The 22175-nt window shown below is 58.8% G+C and overlaps 1 protein-coding gene across 1 annotated transcript; it reads left to right on the top strand.

Annotated features, from left to right (window-relative positions):
* Window positions 1-2572: 2572 nt before the first annotated feature.
* SCARF2 (scavenger receptor class F member 2) lies at window positions 2573-21868 on the top strand (the record flags this gene model as incomplete). The annotated part of the gene is made up of 11 exons (XM_082293116.1): window positions 2573-2946; window positions 8100-8158; window positions 9716-9817; window positions 10131-10650; window positions 10752-10970; window positions 11354-11482; window positions 13924-14027; window positions 14102-14219; window positions 15628-15749; window positions 19544-19696; window positions 20011-21868. 11 exons carry the CDS (start codon window positions 2573-2575, stop codon window positions 21213-21215), a joined length of 3105 nt encoding a protein of 1034 aa, XP_082149242.1. The 3' UTR covers window positions 21216-21868.
* Between the last annotated feature and the right edge of the window lie 307 nt (window positions 21869-22175).

Here is a 22175-nt window from a genome sequence, read left to right as displayed (position 1 = left end):
CCCACTGTGCAGTCCTGCCCACTCAAGCAACCATGGAGATTTTTGAACCATTGACAAAACAGCATCTTTTTACTTTGTTTTGTGTTCAGAAATACTGTAGTGCTAGGGTTTCTGTCTTCTGTGGCATTTTCCAAAACACAAAAAGACAGGAGACAGGCACCTGGCAGGGTCTGAAATGGCAACTGCAAATAGTGGTGTGATGGAAAGCATGGGCCAAGCTCTGCATGGACAACAGCCTGGCTGGGGCCAGTGGGAGAGGAGGGAGGGGTGGGTGCTACCTGTGGGCTGTGCAATGCCCCAGGCCTTGGCAGCACCAACCAGCCCAGAGCACTGTGAAACCTCCCTCCATCTCTTCCCCACAGCATCCTCAGCTTCTCCAGCCTCTTATGCCAGCTGGCAGCATCTTCTGAGGGACGAGCTTATCTCCCTGGCTACAGCCCAGTCCCTGCTCTGCCTGGGTTACACTGGTAGAAACAGAGCAGTCATGATGCGCTGCCTGCTGGCCAAGAGAAAGAGAAGTTAAGTTTATGGAAGCCAAAAAAAACATCCAAAAACTTTCACATCCTCACACAAAGCACCAGCATAGTGAAGGTGAGGCAGTGTGATCCTGCCCTGACTCATTGTGACCGGGACAGCAGAGGACAAGGGCCGCTCAGCACAACGCGGGGATGAAGAGAGCAGGATAGGAAGGGAATCCTAGCTGTGGAAACAGCCTGAGTGAGGCTACAGCTCGAGGTGGGCACAGCTGCCAGGGGAGGCACCACCACCAAACCCAGATTTCTGCCTAACTTTGGAGCTGACCCTCCCCATTCCACTTTCCCCAGCAGAAAGGGATGCTGAGCTCAGCCTGAGGCTGAATCATCCCAAGGGAGCAATTTGTGCCCCTATGGTCTTCACATTCCTGTGCCTGTGAGCAGGATGGGGCAGGGGGGACAGGGATGTGGAGGCAGGGGGAGATGGGCAAGGGATACTGCTTCCTGGTGCTGCTGCCAAACACATGGAATGTGCCAGGGGAAAAAGGGGGGGGGGGGGGGGGGGGGGAGCGGGGGTGCTACCCAATGGTCACATTCCCACTGGTAAGACCACCAGGGGCTTTCCATTGCAAGTCACCTGTATGAGCAGGAGAGAAGCCTTCATGCACATCAGTACTGCAAATACTGAAGATGGAGAGAACCCACCAAACACATTTATTCTCTGCTTGGTGCACAGATCCCAAGGTGCCCAGAACCCCCTGTTCCTCTCCAGAAGGGTGGTCCCCAACTCATGCCTACTGGGATGGAGGCTCCACATCCACAGGAGATCCCTGGAGATGTGTGGCCCTCAGAGGCAGCTCTTTGGGAGATGCACTGTCCATACACCTTCCCCAGTGTTCTTCAGTGTTCCTCAGGGGATACATGCAGCTGTTCAGCTGGATTTGCACTGCCTTAAGGGAGATGGCCGGGGTGTCCCCATCCACGCTTCCCCCATACTATTATCAGGTGTCCTGGGAGCTCAGAGAAGCTTGAGGCACCTCTTGCAGTGACCATTAAGCTTAAAATGCAGCTGGCACAGGGTGGTGGCCAAGGAAGCCCTGGCCCATTCAGTGCTGCTGCATTGTCAGGCTGAGGAGGTTTATTGACAGGGCTGCTCCACCATGCTAGAGGTGTGGGACTTGTTTGGGTGCCCAGGGTGTCACCCTGATTCCCAGCTGTGTCCTTACAGCAGGTCAACCAGTGGCTGCTCTGAAGCCTTTCTGTCCCCGTACAGGGTCCTTGGCTCCTCTGCTGCAGGCACCACTTGGCTCCCACAGGTCCCTGCATGGCTCCCAATAGGCTGGTCCAGGCTGCCAGGCACATGGAGATGCCAGATCACCGGCATCTGGCACCTCCTGGACCTGCAGGACAGCTGGACACTGGGGCTACCAGACCTTTGGGGAAGCCATATCCTGGGGCTGTTGGGCACCTGAAGCTGCTGGATCCCCGGGTCAAGTGGATACTGGGGCTTTCGGGCTCCTCAGGGCTGCCATACTGCAGGACAGACTGACCTTCGCGTCCTTGGGCACCCAGGACTGTGGGACCCCTGGAGCTACTGGAACCACAGGTCAGACAGATCCCAGGGTTGCTGTGCATCTGGGGCTGCCGGATCCCAGATACAGCCAGAGCCTGCGACAGCCAGACCCCCGGGTCAGTCAAAACCCGGAGCTCTTGGACACCCACGGCTGTCGAACCCCTGGAGCTGCTGGATCCCGGGACAGCCAGACCCCGGGGGCCATCAGACTGCTGGGGACTCCCCGGGCTCTGAAGCTTCCAAACCACCGTGACAGCCGATCCCCGGTGCTACCGGATCGTGGGCCATCCACACCCCTGAGCCACTGGACTCCCAGGAGTCCCAGGACTCCCGGGAGCTACTGGACCCCCGGGCTGCGCTGGAAGCCAGGACTCCGCATCCTCCCATTCCCCCTCGGGGACCCTCCCCGAGTTCGGCGGCGCTGCCCACCCGGTGGAGCCTCTCGGGTCCGTCGGGGCGGCGCTGCTCGGGGCCGGGGCGGCGGCGGCAGCGGCCCCCGGAGCCTGGCCCGCCGTCAGGGGAACCAATGCGGAATTTCCTGGCTGGCGGCGGAGCCCCTCCCGCCGCCGCCGAGAGGGGCGCGGGGGAGGCGGCGGCGAAGCGATCGCAGCGCGGCTTCCGCCCGCTGAGCGGCAGCGGGGACCGGCGGGGTCCGGGGCGGGCGGGGACCGGGAGCGGAGAAGCCGGGGCGGGGGGACAGCGCCCGGCCCTGGATGGGCTGTGCCGGGTCCGGCCGAGCCCCGTCGCTCCGCCGCTGATGGCGGCCCGAGGGCTGCGGCCGCCCCGCCGCTCCCGGGCCGGGGCCGCGCTTCTGCCGCTGCTGCTGCTGCTGCCGGTGCTGAGCCGCGGAGCCGCGCAGGAGCTGAGCCCCCGCGGCAGGAACGTCTGCAGGGCCGGCGGGTAGGAGCGGGGAGGCAGGTGTGCGGGGCGAGACGGGACCCCCAGCGCCGTGCGGGGCCGGGGCCGGGGCCGGGGCCGGGGCCGGGGCCGGGGCCACGGGACGGGACGGGACGGGACGGGACGGGACGGGACGGGACGTGCTCGCCGGTCCATCCACCATCCCGGGCAGCCGCGGCTCTGGGCGCCTTCCAAGACAAAGTCCGTCCTGTGCGCGACTGAGGCGGGGGGAGCCGGCGGCGGGGAGAGCGTGAAGAACTGAGCCCGAGCGGGGCCGGGGACGTGGGGGCTGGTCCTGATCCCCGGGGAGCTGCGGGAAACTGGTCCTGGATGCCTCCGGAGCCAGTCCTGGATGCCCGGGGCCGGTTCTGCTTTAGTGAGCTGGGTTTGCGTGTCTCTGGGGATGGAGTCGTTGAGAGGGACGGAGGGCAATCCTGCATCCCTGGGGCAGGATCTGCGCTGGGGAGCCGGTCCTGGGTGTCTCCAGGAATCGGGTTGCACTGTGGGGACCGGTCCTGCTTCCCCCCGGGGGCCGGTCGAACTGCTGAGCCTGGGCTGGTGGGATACAGGATGCTCTGGGTATCATGGTGGAGCTGCCCCAGGCTGCTGGGGATTGTGGAGTTGGCAGCCCCAGGACCCTCGTGTTTGGCTTCAGAATGTGAGTGCTGGCACTGTCTAGCTGTCCCGGCAGTCACATCCTGCCTGCCTGGCTGGGGGCAGGGTCTCAGGAGGTGGCACTGACTTGTCCCTGCTCCCAGTGCTTTCCATGTCCCACAGGTCCCTTTGCAGAGCATCACCTCAGCCGAGCTTCTCTGCAGTGCTCAGGCCCAGTGCTGCCCAGGCTCCTGGGCCAGGCTGGCCCCAGCAAAGGGGGAGAGAGCCCACAGCCACTGCCTCCTGCCTGGGAGAGCTGGATCCCCTGTGCTTGATGGGGGGCCCAGGCCATAAATGCACCTTTACATCTTGCCCGTGAGGTCAGACAAGTCCACAAGGAAAACATGTGCTGCAAGCGAGAGGGGCCACATAATGGCTCCATTCAGCAGGGCCACAGGGCGCTGGTGCCCCCTCCTCAAATTACAGCCGGAGTTTCCTAAGGAGGCATTTCACAAGCCAGAGTGGCCGCAGCTCCCACCCGTGCTGTTCCTCGACAGGGAGCCATCCCTCCTTGGCTGCCCATGACCTGCACAGCAAAGCTGCCACTACATCATGGGACAACAGAGGGAATTTGAGCAGTGTCCCCACCCTGTTCCTTGTATCCTGCCCCATGTGCTGGGGATGGGGTGCCTGGGTGCTCCCCTTTGCAGAAGGACCCCCTCATCCCCAGTGGATGAAGGTGGGGGAGATGCTGCACCAGCACCACAGGGCTCAGACTCGCTCACTGTGCCAGCCGTGGATGCCATGGGGTATGCAAGAGGCACTGGCTCTTGAGTGGGACAGGTTGGTGGAGTCCATCCTCCAGCAGGAATGGGACCTGAAGGCAGCCTGGGAGCTGGAGATGGTGGGGCAGGGAAGCTCGGATGATGTTTGCATAATTTTCTATCCCTCACCCTTCTGCAAACCCTTCTTCCCTATCCACCCACCCACTTGGCACCCACCACCATCATTATTGTGTACAATGGACACAGAGGACACCTCATATGTCACCGTCCAAACCCACCCCAGTGGCCCCAAGGCCCTGGTGCTGCAGGTCCTGCCCTGTGCCTGGGGCCACAGCCAGTGGGGCTGGAGGTGGCTTTGGGAGGAGGTCCCAATGTCCTCCACCCAAGGCTGGTGGAGCTGCTGGTTGGACCTTGGCTCTGTGAAGCCCATCCAGACATGTTGTGGAGATACCATCACGAGTTTCAGAGGCCTTAGGAGACCTGGCTCCCAAGTGGCAATCCAAGGAATAATTTAGGGCAGAAGAAAAGGTCATATTTGGGGCTCTTTCAGGTTTTGTGTCGTAAATTCAACTTGTTCTTAAATTTGAAGCTCTTTGACAGCTGGTTCGTTGCCCATTGGCATGACCAAAGGTACCAGTTGTGATAGCCTGGGCGCTGCTTTGTCCTGTTCTGCTCTCTTGCTAACACTCTCTTTTCCAATCTTTTATTTTTTCTCTTCCTGAAGGGTTTCTATTTATGCCCATGATCCTATGCCCGCCTGCCCTGGGGATGTCTGTCCATCCGTCTGTCTGCACCCTGAGGCTGGGGTCAGGGAGCTACAGCTGGCATCAGATGGGGAGTGCCAGTGCCGGGGACCCAGTAGTCCCAGGAACACTGTGTGCCAGCTGGGTGGCACCAAGTGATGGGTGACACAGAGAAGGATTAGCACTGGGGTGATGCCCGGAAGGAGCAGCAGGGCAAGGATGGAGGAGCACTGGGGATGGAGAAGGTGCCAGTGGTTCTCTAAGCACCAGGGGTATGCTGGGCTCTTCTACAGCTCCATCCACTGGGTTGAGCCAGATGGTCTCACATGGGACCACAGGTAGCTCCCAGCTGAGTTCCAGACTCTTGCTCCTGCTTCCAGGGATGTGAGCCTGCTCCTCATTGTTCAGGGCAGGCTGTGCTGGTCAGGGAGAGGACCCACCCCTCCTGCCTCAAATCTATTGGTAAAGTGATTTCAGGGAGCAGTGTAGGATACTAATCCACAAGAAAAATATTCTAGCTCTGTGAAAAGCCTGGGATCATTAGCTGAGATCCCAGTGATGCTCAGCATGAGCAGGACATGGCCATGGGCTGGGGGCAAGGCTGGCATGGAGGACTTGTCCCTGCAGGTGGCAGCTCCAGCTCTGCCCACATCCCACTCCTTTTCCTCCACATCAGCTGAGGTCTCAAGCCCTTGCCACAGCTCAGAGGCAGCTTTTCATTCTTTTTTTCCCAGCATTTGTAGTGCTTTGAAGGAAAGAAAGTATTTGCATTGTGGATGTCTGCAGTGCCGTATCTGTGTAGGTCAGGAGCAAGCTTTTAAACACATCTCCCAGTTTTCCCTTTCCACTGGTCAGAGGGCACATGGAGCAAGCCCTTTGTCAAGGAGCTGAGGCCATGAAACACCTTTTAGTCCCACACTCTGATGAGCACTGGTGGCCTGCAGCCAGCACTGACCCTCCATGGACTGGCTGTGCTCTGGGACCAGTCCTTTGGAAGCAATGGTTTCCCAGTGCCGCATCCTGGCTACCTGTCCTTACCACAGGACCAAGTTTATTTGCTGTCAAAGCTTCTGATAAATGAGGTGGGGGCTGAGCAGGGTGTGGGAGGCCATCAGCAGCCACGGGGAAGGAGAGATTAGCTATCAGGGAACAGATAAGCCCAAATCCTGTGACACTGTGGGCTGGGTCCCAGCTGGGGGTGGTCGTGGTGCCACTCATCTCCTCCAGCTCATGGCAGAAGATTTTACCTCCTGCCATCTTGTTCCAGTAACTCCCAGCTCCCCGCCATCAGCTCAGGGCTTTCATCACAAAGGATACTTTTTTGCACATTCCCCATAATGCCCTTTTTGGTGGCTGGGCTGGGCTGTTAGAGGCAGGTTTCCCAGGTGGAAGGGTTTTCTCTTGCAAACCTGTGATGGTTTCATTCTAAAAGCCACCAAACTGAATTTCTAAAGGGTGGAGTGGTGAAAGCAACCCCAGGTGGAACAGTGAGGCTTTGGCCATGCCGTGGGAGGGCAAGAGCACCATGGACCCTTCCCCACCTGTGCCTGAGTATTCCAGCACAGCTGGCAAAGCTTTTTGGGGGCCGAGCCTGAACCTTCTTGCAGAAAAGGACCTTGACTCCAGCCCACCCAGTCCTAGGGTAGGTGATTTGGTGGTTAGCCCCCCCTTTGCCATTAATCCCATGCATCCCCTCGCATGCTCGGCGGGAGCAGAGCCCCGCATTGAGGCCTGGGGTCCCCGTGAGGGGCGTTTGTGCCGCTGCCATCGCAGCATCTTGCGGCTGCTTCCACAGGCTGCATAGATGGAGCTATTTTGGGCTCCGGCTGCAAGGCATTTTTTCCAGGCCTTGAATCATTTTTGTGGTTCTTTTCTGCCTCCTTTCCAACTTTTCACTGTCCGCCACAAAAAGGGGGACACGGTGCTCCTGGCTGGGCCATGTGGGTGCTGCCCGCCAAGGGGCCGGGGCGGGAGCTGCAGCCCCAGGACCCCACTTTGGCCGAGGGGCTGCTGGCAGCTCCCTCCCCGGCCCCAGGACGAGGCGGTCTGGCAGCCAGACGTGGTCCTGTGACTGCGCTGGGTTTTGAGCGAATACTTCCTCACTGTCTCCTCCTCTTCTGCATTTGTTACATATAAAGAGGAAAAGAGGAAAAAAAAAGAAAAAACCAAATGCATTCCAGGCTGCGCCGCCGGACCAGCCTGGGCGAAGTTTTCCTTGACTGCAGCATCCGCCTGTGCTGTTTGTGACCCTCCGGCATCACTCTCTCTGTGAGATCAGGCAGTGTGGATCACCCCGAGGATGAGTGGGTCGCTCCAGGGATGAGCAGGGGTCTACAAACAGGGATTTCTGTGGGGTCATGGGGAGTGTACTCCCCACACCCAATTGCAGCATCATGAGCCCCCAGACATTTGCTTGGGGGGATTCTTTGACGATGTGTGGGTGAGGTGTCACCTGGTACTCCCTGGAGGTAGTGGCACTCCAGGACTCTCAAGAGCTCAGGGACACATTCCAGCTGCCTGCAGTTGGCATCCCCCTGCTTGTACATAGGGACATTCCCTGGGAGCTGACTGTGTTCCAGCTACTCCAGCTAGGTGGTTCCAACCTGCTTTTGGGGTGCCATCCCCAGGCCACCAGGCACCAAGCCTGGGATTCAAGTCATTTTTTCCCCTGGGACATTTAGAACTTTCCCTTTTTTCCCAGCTTTTGTGGGGGGTATTTGGATTTTTTTATTGTAGAGGTTGCAAACATGACTTTTGCTTTTTCATCACTCCTTATTAATGGGAGGAACTGGTCCTGCTCTTACTCCAGGCATCACCTTAGTGGCTGGTGGGGCATCCATGGGATGCCCCAACAGATCCATTAACTCACTCTGTGCTGGAGGAGGAGTCAAGAGCTCTCCTTCCCCTTTGGAGGTGTAGAAGTCCCCAGCAGGACCTCTCACCATCAGGACTTCAGTGGCCTGGTGGGTTTTTGAAAAGGACCAGGACTTTCTGAGAGTTGTAACTATTTGTGATGCTTTTTTTATCCCTGCAGCTCCTCGGTGCTCGTGTGCTGCCTGGGATGGAGGCAACAAGGGAACGAGTGTTTAATAGGTAAACACTGGCATTTTGCTTCATTGGGCTGTGCCCATCCTTCACTGAGCCCTCCTGGCCTCACCACCACTGTCAGGGGCCACCCTGATGTGTCCCGTGGCTGGGCCCCCCTGTCCTGAGAACCTGCAGCCAGAGTGCTGCCTCCCTGCAGTGCTCCAAGCCAGCACCGTGCGGATGGAACGAGTGCTCAGCCCCAGTGTCAGGGGTCACAGACCTGTGGGGCTTTCTCTCCTTAACAGCCAGCTCTGGGTCTAAGAACTTGGGGGTGCTACTCAGGGTTCCAAGGGACAGTGAAGTGTCCCCCAGGGTGAAGGTGCAGCTGCAGGGATGGGACTGAGATTCCCCACAGATGCTTCAGCAGTGTGGGTAGCTGAGCCAGAGCCACCGGTGAAGCTGAAGCTGCCCAGACCAGGCATTGTGGCCCCACTGGGGAGAGGCTGCTGGAGCTGACAAAGACCATTGAGCTTGGACTCAGTCTGTACAAGGTTCACAGCTCTTTACTGGGGGCCGCAGTGAGCCCAGCATGGATGCTCAGCATGAAATCCTGGGAGCATCATTCCCTGCACTGCCACCACAATGAAGGCAGCTGCTTTGGGGCTCCCCCACAGTCTTGGCTGGCCACAGGGCTCACCATACCCCGGGAGAGCTGAAGGTGGCACTTTGCAGCTGGGACCAAAGCCCCCATAACCAACTAACCCACTGTGCATGAGCCTTGTAACCACTCGCTGCATGCGTTGGGAACAGGATGTGGCCCCTTTGGAAGGGAGAAGGACAGGATCTGCCAGGACAGTGGGGGGAGGATGGTCCCACAGTGAGCCGTCCCCATCTCCTGCCCCCCTGATCTGCTCTAACCTTTAGACTCACTGCTCCTAACCTGTGTAATCTGTCTATTTTAGGGGTTTCTATAATATCCATCACCGTAGGTCTAACAACTCCCAGGTAAGGTGGCTGGGATGGGTGGTTGTCTGTCCCTCTCCCAGTGCCTAAGGGAGCTTGTCCAGGGCCGTGTGGGATCTGTGAGCTCTGCCTGCACCGCGGTGCTGCCTGTCCCTGCTGCCTGTCCCACATCCTGCACTTGCCTGGCTCCAGGCATCAGCCTCAGCCTGAGGTCCCCTCAGCAGGAGAGGGGCTGGTGGCCTTTAGGGGCTGGTGGCCACATGGCAGAGGCAGTGCTGGGATGGCAGTGCCTACAACCCCTCCACTCCCTGTCCCCTTCTGCCCTCTGGCAATGCGGAGCTGGGCAAGGGACAACACCACTGGGTGCAGCCACTGGCAGGGACAGGGCTTGGCTGGGTGGCAGGAGGCTGATGGCCAGGATGGGTGGCATCCTATTTGGCTGGCAGAGATGGAGCTGAGCTGGGTGACAGGAGGCTGGTGGCATTTTTCTGGCAAGGGTCCCATCCAGCCCAGGCAGCTGCTCGCCAGGATGGTCACAGTGCCACAGCTCAGCAGGACTCAGAGGGTCACTGCACAGCCCTTTTTCTGCTCTGGAGGGGTCTGGAGGGCTTTAGGGAGCAAGCACTGGTGCTCATGCCTGCTGTCTGTCCATCTGTCCAGCCGTGTGCGAGGGGAACTTCACCTGCAAGGAGAACGAGGTGTGCGTCAGGCCCGGAGAGTGCCGCTGCCGCCACGGCTACTTCGGTGCCAACTGCGACACCAGTGAGTACTGGCAGGTGCCTTTGTGTCCTCAGGGGGTTCACTGGGGTGGACCTGGCTTATCCTGGGGTAACTTTCCAGAGCAGATCATCAGGGATGGAGCTGTGAATGCTCTTGCTCTGCCCTTGCCTGTCCCCTGGCTCTGTTCCCAGGGCATTGTCCCTTTACTGAGGTCTCCTCTTAGATCCAGTGCACTGGGGGGAGGAGAAAGAGGACTGTGGTCAAGAGGTGCTGTTGGGGACTGGGGGTCTCCATTGGTGCCTGGTGGTGGGGTTGTCCCCCTGGGCAGTGCTGAGGCTGATGGCTCTCCCCACAGAGTGTCCCCGGCAGTTCTGGGGTCCCGACTGCAAGGAAATGTGCAGCTGCCACCCCAACGGGCAGTGCGAGGATGTGACAGGCCAGTGCACCTGCAACCTCAACCGCTGGGGCCCCAAGTGCGAGAACATCTGCCTCTGCAAGCATGGCAAGTGTGACCAGAAGACGGGCAAATGCACCTGTGAGCCCAACTGGTGGGGCCCACAGTGCTCCAGCTCCTGCTATTGCAGCCACAACTCTCAGTGTGACCAGCAGACGGGCAACTGCCTGTGCCAGCCCGGCTGGTGGGGACGTGGCTGCAACAACCAGTGCTCCTGCAACAACTCGCCCTGCGAGCAGTTCACAGGGCGCTGCCAGTGCCGGGAGAGGACCTTTGGGCCCCGCTGCGACCGCTACTGCCAGTGCTACAAGGGCAAGTGCAACCAGGTGGATGGGACCTGCACCTGTGAGCCAGGCTACCGGGGCAAGTACTGCCGTGAGCCGTGCCCGGCTGGCTTATATGGCCAAGGCTGCAGGAGGCGGTGAGTGGCCAGCCCTGCTGGGTGTGATCCAGCACTGGTGGGAGGTGGCAGCAGGAGGGTTTGGGGTCCACTGGGTGATGGGTTCCCCTCGGCCGTTTTAGGTGTGGGCAGTGCAAGAGCCTGCAGCCATGCACCGTGGCCGATGGGCGCTGCCTGACGTGTGAGGCAGGCTGGAACGGCACCAAGTGTGACCAGCCCTGCTCACCTGGCTTCTACGGAGAGGGCTGCGAGAAGCTCTGTCCCCCCTGCAAGGATGGCCACACCTGCAATCACATCAATGGAAAATGCTCCCACTGCAACCCAGGCTGGATCGGAGACCGGTGAGTGCGGCTGGGTGCAGCGTTGGGTTCTGAGAGAGCAGTGCCTGGCTTCCCTGATTCTCCCAGGGAACAGGGTCACTGAAGGGTTCTGCAGCCCTGGAACCAATCCTGGGCACTAGAGTTTGCAGGAGAGCATTCCAGCTTGAGTGCTGAGCTCCACTGCAAGCACCCAGGGTCCAAGGGGCATAGGGTAGGGGTCTTGCAGGCTCCCTCCAGTTCCATGGCCATGTCAGTGGGCTCAGTCCATGCCTGTACCCCTCTCCTGGCTTCAGAAACCACAAGCTACCACGGTGATATACAGCCCCATCTCCATGCATGTGGAGGGATGCTGGAGGTCCCCAAGTGCCATGGGTGCTCCAGCCACTTGCCCTCATCCCTCCCAGGTGTGAAACCAAGTGCCGGAACGGGACATATGGGGAGAACTGCGCCTTCGTCTGCAGCGACTGCGTCAATGGCCAGTGCCACTTCGAGACTGGGCAGTGCCTCTGCCACCCCGGCTCCCACGGCACATAGTAAGTGAGGCACTGCTGAGCACACCTGGGGGCACCTTGGGGCAGAGGTGATGCTCAGGCACCTCCTGCCCCCTTGTGTTCTATGCTGCTCCCAGCTGAGAGGTTTCCTGCAGTGGAAGCTCTCATGGGCAATAGTTTGGATGATTTGGTGAACAGAGGGAGAAGGAGAGGCTCAGAGAGCAGCAAGTGTTGTGCTTTAGAAAAGGCCTGTTCGGCAAAAACAAATCAACAAAGTGGTGGTCTGTTGGGAGTTTTTAAGTCCAGGGTGGAATTTCTATCCAAAAACAGAGAGAAAACCACATCTCAGAATAACAAACAGCCTCACAGGCATGGCATCCAGGGGGGCTCCTGCTTAAAGCTCTGCCTCTGGCTGGGGTCTTTCCCAGGCCTCCCCCTCCTCCCAGTCCAGGCGCACAAGGGCCATCGAGGGTCTGCTCACATCCCTGGGTAGTGTTTCCCATCATGGGACTGAAATGTTGTTTGAAAAGATGAGGAAAGCGTTTTCCGCCTGGCTTGGACACGCAGACAGCTCCCCCAGGTCCTGCTGGGTGGTGCTCAGGTTTTCCCAGCAATTAACTGAGGGTGACAGCAAGGACAGGGATTTGGAGCTGGCATCCTGCCCACGCTGGCATTTCACTCAGGGCATAAAAACAGGGAGCATTTTCATTTTGGGGATTTTTTTTGTGGGGCTTTGCCAACCACTTGTAGTGCTGGAACAGTTGCTGGGCACTGGCACCAGTTCAGGATGCCCAGCCTGGGCATCATGGCCACCTCTGATAGCAAAGGCAGAGGTGAGAGGGTCTGAATGCTCCCCAGGGGGGTGTAGTGATGCTTTCGGCACAGTGCCAGAGGGCAGAGTGTGGATTAACCTGTTCTGAGACCCTGGCACAGCACTGGGAAGGTGGGGATGGGGGATGCTTGGGTTGCAGCCTTGGTGCCATAACCTTGAGCTGAGCTGTGCCAGGTGGTGCAGTCGGGCAGGCTCGGGAATGGTCCGGGTGCTCAGGCAGATCCCTGTGACTATATCCAAACCAGTGTTTTTGTCAGCAGGGTATAATTTTGCTAAAAAGGGAATTTCTGCAATGAAGGCAGAAGCAACGTCCTTGCCATGCAGCATGTCCTCTCAGCTCTGTGTCGGGAGGAGGCTAAAGGAGCAGCTGCTAGAATATTCATGTGTGCACAAAGTGCTTTATCTTCTCTGTCTTTCCCAGAAGTGTCAGGACTCTGCTGGAAAAAAATCACCCTCCTCTGCTCCCAAAACCTCAGCCTGGGGCAGAAATGTGGGGCCAAGTATTGCGTTGAGAGGTTTTGCCTTGCTGGGGGACTATCCCTGCTCCTGTTCTGCTGCATTAGCTGCCCGGTGCAGCAGAGCAGACGCAGAAGCTCAGCGTCCATCCTGGCAGGCACATGATGGGCACATGACTGGCACATGACAGGCACGCACCAGGCACACAGCAGGCAGGAGGCTTGGCCAAAGTGGCACTTTGCAAGTTGTTGGAGTGTGAAATGGGCTGAGCCGCCTCGGGGCACAGCACCAAGGGCTGGGGGCAGCTGTGTCCCCAGGGGAGTGGGTTTGGGCTGGGGCCCACTGGCTCTTTCCATCTGCAGCCATTCCAGCTGGGATGCAGGTGGCGGAGGGTTTGGTGCCCAGCAGTGCTGCCAACATCTCCCAGCTCCATCTGGGTCCTGCTCTGTGGTGCCTGGCCCGTGGCTGGGGAGGCAGGTTGGGTTGGACCCGATGACAAGAAAAGGCCCAGGTGCTTTGGCACGTGCTTGGCACGTGTTTTCCGTGCTCAAGCCCTTGAGACCCATGGATTGGTGCCCATTTATTCGTGTCCCTGTCATCTCTGTGACACCATCAGGAAGTCATTTTACCAGGAGTGGAGATTTGACACCAGACATAACCAAACTGGGAGGGTCTTAGGGCTGCTCTGTTGTTTTTCCTTCTTGGAGGCAAAAAAAAAAAAAAAAAAAAAAAAAAAAAAAAAAAAAAAAAAAAAAAAAAGTCAATTTGGGCACCTTCCCAGCTTGTGGCCACTGTGGTTCTGCCTGGTTTGGTGGGGGGTGGGGCTTGGGGTGCCATGGCCACATCACCACTGAGCTGAGCTGGAATCCCTGTGTGTGACATCAGGGTGTCTTTAGATGTGACTGCTGGGTTAATGACCTTTCCTAATTACTGTGTCTAATGGTGAAGTCCCATGCAGAGAGCAGCAAGAGAGTCTGAGATCCAGCTGGGCCGAATCTTCTGAGCAATGGGCAAAGCCACTATGTGGGTGATGGGCTCCTGATCCCTGCAGATTAAGGGTTCCCTCAGGATGTGGAGGAGCTGTGTTGGAGCAAGCTGGAGCATGGAGGGTTTGGGAGGAGGTGGCAGCCAAGTGGCCCCCTCTGCTGTGCCTGGGGTGGGGGACGCACCATTCTCATCCAGCCCTTCCCTCCAGCTGTAACCTGACTTGCCCTCCCGGACACTACGGAGCCAACTGTGCCAGTGTCTGCAGCTGCCACGACGGCGCCTGTGACCCCCTGACGGGCGCCTGCCACATGGGTGAGTACCAGGGACTGAGGGCTGGGCTCTGCCACAGGGCTGGCCCCGGGCTGAGTCGCGGGTATGCCTTGCAGAGGCCAACCAGAGGATGGGGGTGATCGGGGCAGGGGCCCTCCTGGCGCTGCTGCTCATCCTCCTGCTCTCCCTGCTCTGCTGCTGCTGCGTCTGCCGCAAGAAGGACAAAGCCAGTGGGTGAGTGCCGGGACCAGGAGGGATCTCACCAGGCTGGGAGTGTGGAAGACCAATGGGGTCTGGGATTGACAGGGAGATGCAGAGACCATGCTGGGACAGCAGTGCTGCAGGGAAACTGAGGCAGAACTGTGCTGCCCACATGGCACCATGTGGCTACCTGGGTCTGAGCAGTCCTGCTGCATCATCAGGGCTAATGGAGGTGCTCAGGGTGAGCCCTTCCTGGGGAACCCCTTCTTGCTCTCATGACTTCGTTTCTCTCTTGTGGGCCATCATTTCATGGAGACCTGCCAAGTCCCCTCCACTCTCTACGGTCTGGAGCTGATCTGCAAAGGGAGCCCTGAAATACAGCAAGGGCATCGAGTCACAAGCCAAGACCTTCAGAACAAACCCCTGGGCCAAAGGATGAGGCCTGGGGGGTGGAGGGGATGCTGACTGTCCCACATGGGAATGGATTATCAGGGCTGGGAGGGTGGGTTCCTGCAGCAAGGTCAGGATGCTGGCAGTGTTTTGGCAGCACCAGGTTAACATCCTACCATGAGAATAGGAGTGGGGACAGACCCAAGGCAGGGGGAAAGGTTTGTGCTGCTCAGCAAGTGATGAGAGGGCTGTTGGAGCTCCTCCAGCTGCAGAGAAAACGCCCTTGTGCCGCCAGCCACTGCACAGGAATTTTCCAGAAGCCTCCCCTTGCCACCCTGTGAGCTCAATCCCAGCCCGGCACAGCTGGCTTGGAGAGCCTGGGGGCTGCAGGTAATTATCCTGCAGGTAAAGCACAAACCCAGCAGGTGAGGAATTGCACAAGGAGAGGGGGAATGGCTCCAGAGTGTTTCCTCTCTCCCAGAGTGCCCAGACCACAGTGTCCCCAGACTGATGGTGACCCATGGTGCTGTCCCGGGGCGATCCCTTGCAGGGGGTGGTGGGCATGGCGGCGCAGGTTTCCTTGAGTCAACACACAAAGCCACTCACTCCTGTGGCTGCAGAGAATTGCTTGAAAACGCAGCCCCAGGAGGCTTCAAAACCAGAGAGCAAATAAAGAGAAGCCATATGTTTGGCTTTGGGTTGGGATGATTTTTATTTTTTTTAAAGGTTTGGAGTCTTTACCAGGCATTGCAGGTATTTTGGGGCTGCACTGCCAATGGCCGTGGTTGGATCTGGCCTTGCCACCATCCCCTGGCACTGCTCTACATCCTGGTGTGTGCAAGCTGGTGCCCAGGGCTGACAGCAGCCTCTGTGGGTCCCCAACGCCTTCGGCCTGGGTACATCCCTGCTTTTGATCCACCCCATTATCACTCCAAAACCCCTTAGCACTTGCAGCATCCCTGAGCTACTGCCTGCCTCTGTTGCCCATGAAGGCTGTCCCCACCACAGGAGGGGAACAGTGCCTCTGACAGTGCCATTACCTTCTCTGCAGCTCCAGCCAGGACCCAGCAGCAGCCAAGAAGCCTCCGAGACGTTTGTGTGGGCGGTTCAGTCGGATTGGGATGAAGCTCCCGCGCATCCCCCTGCGCCGCCAGAAGCTACCCAAGGTCATGGGTAAGGTGCTGCGGTTTGGGGAGGGTGCAGAGAGCCAGGTTTTACTCCTGTCAGGGCAGTGTGTGTGGCTCACAGCATCCTTTGCAGCCCCAAAGCGGGGAGATGAGCATGGCAGGGCAGTGACAGGGACACACGGATCCCTGGGAGCATTTCAATGGCTGGTATGAGCTGCCTGGCTCTCAGGGGCTCAGCCCTTTCTGTCTGCAGCTTCTGGATCTCCAAGCACATTTTGCTTCGTTAGGATGCAAAGGTTGTGCCTGGTTCTGGAGATCTGCTGAGTAGTTTTGGATTTACTCTCCTGAGGTTCCCCTGGAAAGGAATGATGCCTGTCACTCAGCAAGATGCCTTGCTAGTGCTTTTGATCCTGAGGTAACCCTGCCCAGCTTTGCCTGGAGCCAAGCAGGATGTAGAGGTGACCCCCATCCCTGCACACCACACACAACCTTCAGCATCCAAGCTGGGGGGGATAACCCCTTGCCACATGGGGCACAGCAAAGCCCTGCCTAGAGCAGGGTGTGCCAGGGTCCAAGAAACATTCCCGCTGGAAGAATAACAGAGGATCATAGAGGCTATGTTTGTGGAAGGGGCCAGGAAGGGCTTGGAGAGGACAGAGGGTGCCTGTGTGCGATGAGGGCAGGGGGGCTGCCTGCAGGCAGCTGGCACCAGCCCAGCTGCTCTGTGTACACAGGGCAGCAGCAGCCCCACAAAAGGCTGAGGGTGCTCAGGATGGTCTCGGGTCCCAGCAGGGCTGGGGCTGTTCCTGGAGTCTGCTGTGGGGCTGAGGGTTGTCATCTCACCAGAAGGAAAGGCTTTGGTCAGGGCTTGCCTTGTGTTATCCGGCACAGTGGAGTCCATATGGGTTCCAGCAGCTCCCAGTCCCACTGACACCTGGTCTGGCAGTGCCTCCAGCCCCCACTGGGTCTGGGGACCCCAGGGTGACAGAGACCTGTTGGGGTGCCTGTGGCAGCTGCATCCCTGATGCCCGGTGACCAGGGTGCCACATCATGACCACACTTGGGGCTGTGGAAGCCACAGTAGCCAGTATCCACTGGCAGAGGCCACTTGTTCCCAGCATTCGTCCTGCCCCAGCAGGAGTTGCTGAAGTGCCCCAACCCAAGGGTCAAGTCAGTGCTGGAGGTGCTCAGGACCTTGTGGGGATGTGACAGTGAAACCGGTGCTGGCTGATGCCTGGGCAGTGGTTGCTCTGGAGCTGCCCACATTCTAGCCACGGGTTTGCTGGCACCAGGTGGGTTTTCCCCTCTGGGCTCAAACACTGGTGAGTGCAAGCCTACACATGGTAGAACTTTCCCAGGTGGGACAGCAGGTCTTGAAGCACCACAAAAGCTCATCAAGTGCCTGGAGCCCCAGGTTCCTCCCTCAAAAGCTGCTCCTCAGCCTTGGCAGCAGCTTTGGATCCACATCTCACTGGGGATCACACCTGAGCTGGCAGCCTGCAGGGCCACACCCTGGGCTTACACCAGTGGCTGTAAGGCCAGCGTTTGGGTACCCCTGTGTGTGGGATTTGCTCCTCAGGTGTCAGTGGTACCAGCGTGGGTCTTGGTCACATCACCCTGAAGATGTCAGGGCTAACCTGTGCCCTGCACCCCACCGCATCTCCTCTCCAAGCAGCAAAGCTCAACCAGCCCCAAGTGTGATGCTGATCATGGGGAGCTTGGGATGAGTGGGAAGGGGTGGCCAGGAGGACTCTGGGATCCCTCTCTCATGATTCTTCTGCTGCTCTTCTCTGCTTCATCACGGTCTTGAGACTAACCGTGCAAGCAGGGCTGGGGTTGTCATCCTGATGCTGTGGCTCCGGGAGATTTTGGGGAGCAGTGACAGGTAGGGATATGTGGGAAGCATCCAAGTTTCTCTCAGCTCCAACAGCCAGGGAAGAAAAATCCCTGGTGACCATGATGGAGCCCCCAAGCCTCCCGAAGCTTTCAGGTACACTACATATCCTCATTTCATACTTTGGCTGTGTCCTGGGTCTCACTGGAGTCCCAGAGTCACCTCGTGGCTGTGAGTCCCAGCCGCTCGTCACGCCTCCTCTCAGGAAGCATCTCCCTTCATCTGCTTCCAGACGGCTGCTTTTAATTTTCTCTTTTTGGTTTTTATTACTAGGAAAGCCATGTTGGAACTGCCGCTTCCCCCTCTCTGGGCCATTTGCTCTTTAAATATCTCTGCTTGGGTTTTTTTTCCTTACTCCAGGAAGCCGAACTATGTAGGGGTGAGCACTGCTGTCATTTTAATGGCCCTACATGTCTGAAGCCAGATTCCCTAATGATGGATAAACATTCCAGTGGGCACCCCAATAACACTAAAAGTTATTTTATTGTAAACCAGGGATGTGCTGCAAGAATCAAACAGTCCAGCCAGGCAATTGCAGCGTGACTGGGATGCAGTTGGGGTTGGGATGCAGTTGGGATGTTCAGTCAAAGATTAAAAATACCTGGAAATATCCATGTACAGCTGGGACTCTCTCTGTGCATGGGGTTTTCATAGAATCACAGAATATCCTGAGCTGGAAGGGACCCACAGGGATCATCAGTCCAGCTCCTGGCCCTGCCCAGACACCCCAACAACCCCACCCTGGGCCTGAGAGCATTGTCCAAATACTCCTGGAGGTCTGGCAGCCTTGGGGCCATGACCATTCCCTGGGGAGCCCGGGCAGTGCCTGAGCATCCCCTGGGACCACCCTTTTGCAGCCCTTTATCCAAAGCAAGGCTCTGCCTAGCCTTGAAGGCAGCTTGTCACTGTCCCAGGGGACAAAAGCCAGTGGAAGGGGATGGGGACAAGTGCATCTACTGCTGCCTGGCTCTCCGGGAGGATCGGCCCATCCTCACAGCTGGGTGTTGCCTCAGTTCTGTGGGTATCCAAGGATGATGCTGAAGCTGTGGGCACCTGGGAAAGCCCCTCAGGATGTGTTGGGACATGAGCTTATCCAGCAAAAAGCCTTAAAGTTATCAAGCTGAGAAAAAAGGTCACTCCAGCCCAGACAACTCTTAACTGCTCCTCTTCTCTGTTTCATTTTATTAACACAGCAGGTTTTTCCTCTGGTGGCTTCTCTCTTCCACTTGGCTTCTCTGTGGATGGCCCCTTGGCAGAGGGGCAGTGCTAGGGGATGATGGGAGGGATACTCCTACTCAGCTTCAGGAGGGAAGAAGCTGGCAAAGGGATTGAAAAGTGGCAGAATTGGGAAAAGGTACATCCCCCTGCTGCAGGCTTCCTTTGATCGTCCTTCTGCATCCATGTGCAAATGCACATGGAAAAGGAAAATGCAGTCAGTGATGCTGAAGTGGGAATGAGTGGATTAAAGCCAGCAGCTAATTTTCTCCCTAAGAAGGGGACAGTCACAGTGCCAGGACCCTCTTTGCAAGGTGGCTGTGCCCAGTTGCACAGCTCATGGGTGACCACCAGGACACTCACCAAGTCTTCATGGGACCCGGGGTTTGGATGGCTCATCCCTCCAACACGTCCATCCTCAATTTGGGCAGCTGAAGAGGGGGATAGATGGAAGTGTGAGGCTTGAAGAGGCTCTGCTGCCCACAGCCCAAGCATGGGGGATGCTGGTCACCACCACTGCTGGTTGATGGCTTCTGTGGCCACTTGGCTGAGGAATCTGGTGGGACTGTGCATCAAGAGGTGTTGCCATGCCTTGTATGCTGTCCCTGTCCCTGACACCCAGCAGGAAGTTGGGCAGCGGGGAGCTGTGCAGCATCCCACCCTCCTGGCTGGCAGCGGGGACTTGGGGGTTCAGCAGAACAGGCACTGACAACAGTTCCTTGCCCTCACAGTGGCCCACCATGACCTGGAAAACACCCTGAACTGCAGCTTTATCGAACCACCCTCTGTGGTGGAGCAGCCTTCCCCATCCTGGTCATCCCGCGGCTCCTTCTCCTCCTTTGACACCACGGATGAGGGGCCCGTGTACTGCGTCCCCCATGAAGGTGAGCAGAGAATAGGGTGCATCCCCAGGGGACTTCAGGGACATCACCAGGGGCCTGCTCGATGGAGAATCACTCTTGTGTGGTGGGGACCGTGTCACCCTGGTTCCTCGTGCCCCAGGAAGGAGTGCAGGTTCCAGTCTTGCCTCCCACACAGTTTCAGAGCTCCCTCCTCCAGCATTTGCTGCTCCAGGGTTAAGACCCAGGAGATCCCTGACTGGGAGCTTAACTGGGAGGACACTGTCCTGTGGGAGCATCTCAGTCCTTCCCCTCCTCAGGCACATCCCACCTGACACCGCTGTGCTTTCTTCCCACAGAGAGCATGGGTGACAGCAGGGACAGAGGGACACCTGCCAGCCCCGGGGACAAGCTGCTGGCCCCGATCAGCGGGGAGGAAGCGGGCGAATACACGTTCCTGAAGGAGACGGGCTCTGTCAGAGCCTTCCCGGCCGACAGCAGTGAGACCCCCCTGCTCAAGTCCTCGGACAGCGAACGCTCCTCCTGCGGCTCGGGCTCGGCCGGCGCCGCGCTCTACGCCCGGGTCGCCCGCCTCTCCAAGCAGTCCAAGGAGGAGGAGGATGCCACTGCGGAGCCCCGCAGCCCCGGGAAGCCGCCATCCCCGGAAAGGACCAAGCCCCGTCCTCCAGACCCGGCCACGAAGCCCAAAGTCTCCTGGATCCACGGCAGGTACAACTCTGGCCAGTCCAATTCGCTGCCAGCACCCAGCCAGTCCCCAGAGCAAGCGGCCGCCCGGTCCGGCAGCCCCGAGCAAGGCCAGGGCTTGGCCAAGAGGAAGAGGAGCCCTAGCGAGACGTCGGCCAACGTGCAGGGCAGAGCGGAGGAGAAGGGCGGCGCCCGGGGCAAAGAGAAAGCGCAGAAGCAACCGAAGGAAACCGGCGTCCCCGAGGGCAAATCCAGCCTCGCTGGGGAGCCCCAGTCACCCTCCAAACCCAAGCAGAGAAGCAAAGCCGGCTCGGAGCCGATGGAGAGCATCAACGGGGCGGTGCAGAACGCCTTCCGAAAGATGGGTGCCTTCCAGCCGGAACGGCGGGCCGGGGACACCAGGGATGCTCCTCGCAGCCCCGGCACCAGCAAACCTCGCTCCGAGCCGCTGCACCCCCAGTTGGCCTCCGAGCTGGCCGCCCAGCTGAAGGAAAAGACTCAGAGCCTCAACAAGGGGGACGGAGGCATCCGGGCGAACGGGGTCAGTGCCCAGCGGGAGAAACCCACCCCTCCACAGAAAGCCAAGCGCTCGGCGGCCGCCGGCGGCCAGAAGACCAGCAAACCCTTGCTGCCCACCTCTCCCCATCTGCAAAAACTGATCCCTGGGGCGGCCGAGACGGCAGCCGGGGAGCCCAAGTGGGCGGAGAAGCCAAGTGCCGGCAGCAGCCAGGATCAGGCTCTCCCCACTGAGCAGGCAGCCAAGAAAACCCCCATTAAGAAGCCTCCCAGGAAGAAGAGCCGGGAAGCGAGCCTGGAGCCTCCCAGGGCAGCTGCTATGCCTGCTCAGGCAGTGCAGTGACCTGGAACCGGGCATCGGCCCTGCACCGGCCGCACCCCGGGAAGAAGGACATTTGCCAGTACAACCAGCGAACGTGGGAGCCTGGACTGGGCTGGGGGCACTGGAAAAGCCTTGAGCCTGCCTTTATTCCCCCTCCATCTCACTCAGCCCCCTTTTTGCCTTAGTCCCCCCTGCCCTTAGGACCCGGTCCCTCTATCTGTGCCCTGCTCCTGCTCCCTGCCCGGGTCTCAGTTCGTATTCCCTCCCCGCGCAGGGCGGGACCGCAAGGAGCCAGCCCGGCCGCCATCCCGGGGGCTCCGTGTGTGGCGTATTCCACCCCCCCCCCCCCCTTTTTTTTTTTTTGTAGCAGTATTATCGACCGCATAAGCAGCGCTTGTTGTACTAGACGTGCCCACGGTATATTCTGCAGTAACCGAGCCGCTCGCTTCCCGCGCCCCACTCCAGTCTGTCGGGGTCGCGGAGCACGGGAGAGGAAGGGAGCTGCTGCTTAGTGCCCAGGGCAGTGCCAGAGATGTGCCCCACATCCATCGCTGGCAGCAGCCCCCCGCCCCGGCGCCCTCCAGGCACAGCTCTCCACTGCCGGTGCATGCCGGAGTGGGGTCGAGCTGGTTTCGACCGATGCCACCCTCCCTCCCCTCCGCCCCGGCGCTGCTCCTGGCCAGGAGGAAGCACTATTTATGGATGGAGCTGGACGCCCTTTGGGCTCCTTCATCCCATCCAGTGGAGTTGGAGGGATTAGTTTGGTATGAGAGAGCCTGGCACCTCTGCAGAGCGCTTTCCTAATAAAAAATGTATTTCTTCGATAGCTGGGTGCCATCTCTCCCTGTTCCAGCCTTCCCGTGGGCAGGCAACATGCCTTGCTTGGGCACTGCCTGGTCCTGAGTGGCATGCAGTGGGGAGATGGATGACCTTGCAGCAGTACAGGCAGGTGGTAACAAGCAGCAGACAGGGTGGGAAGTA

This window comes from Coloeus monedula (assembly GCF_965178545.1).
Source record: "Coloeus monedula genome assembly, chromosome: 18".
NCBI lineage: Eukaryota > Metazoa > Chordata > Aves > Passeriformes > Corvidae > Coloeus > Coloeus monedula.
Note: the sequence above shows the minus strand (reverse complement) of the source record. Positions and strands in the feature narration are given on the sequence as shown.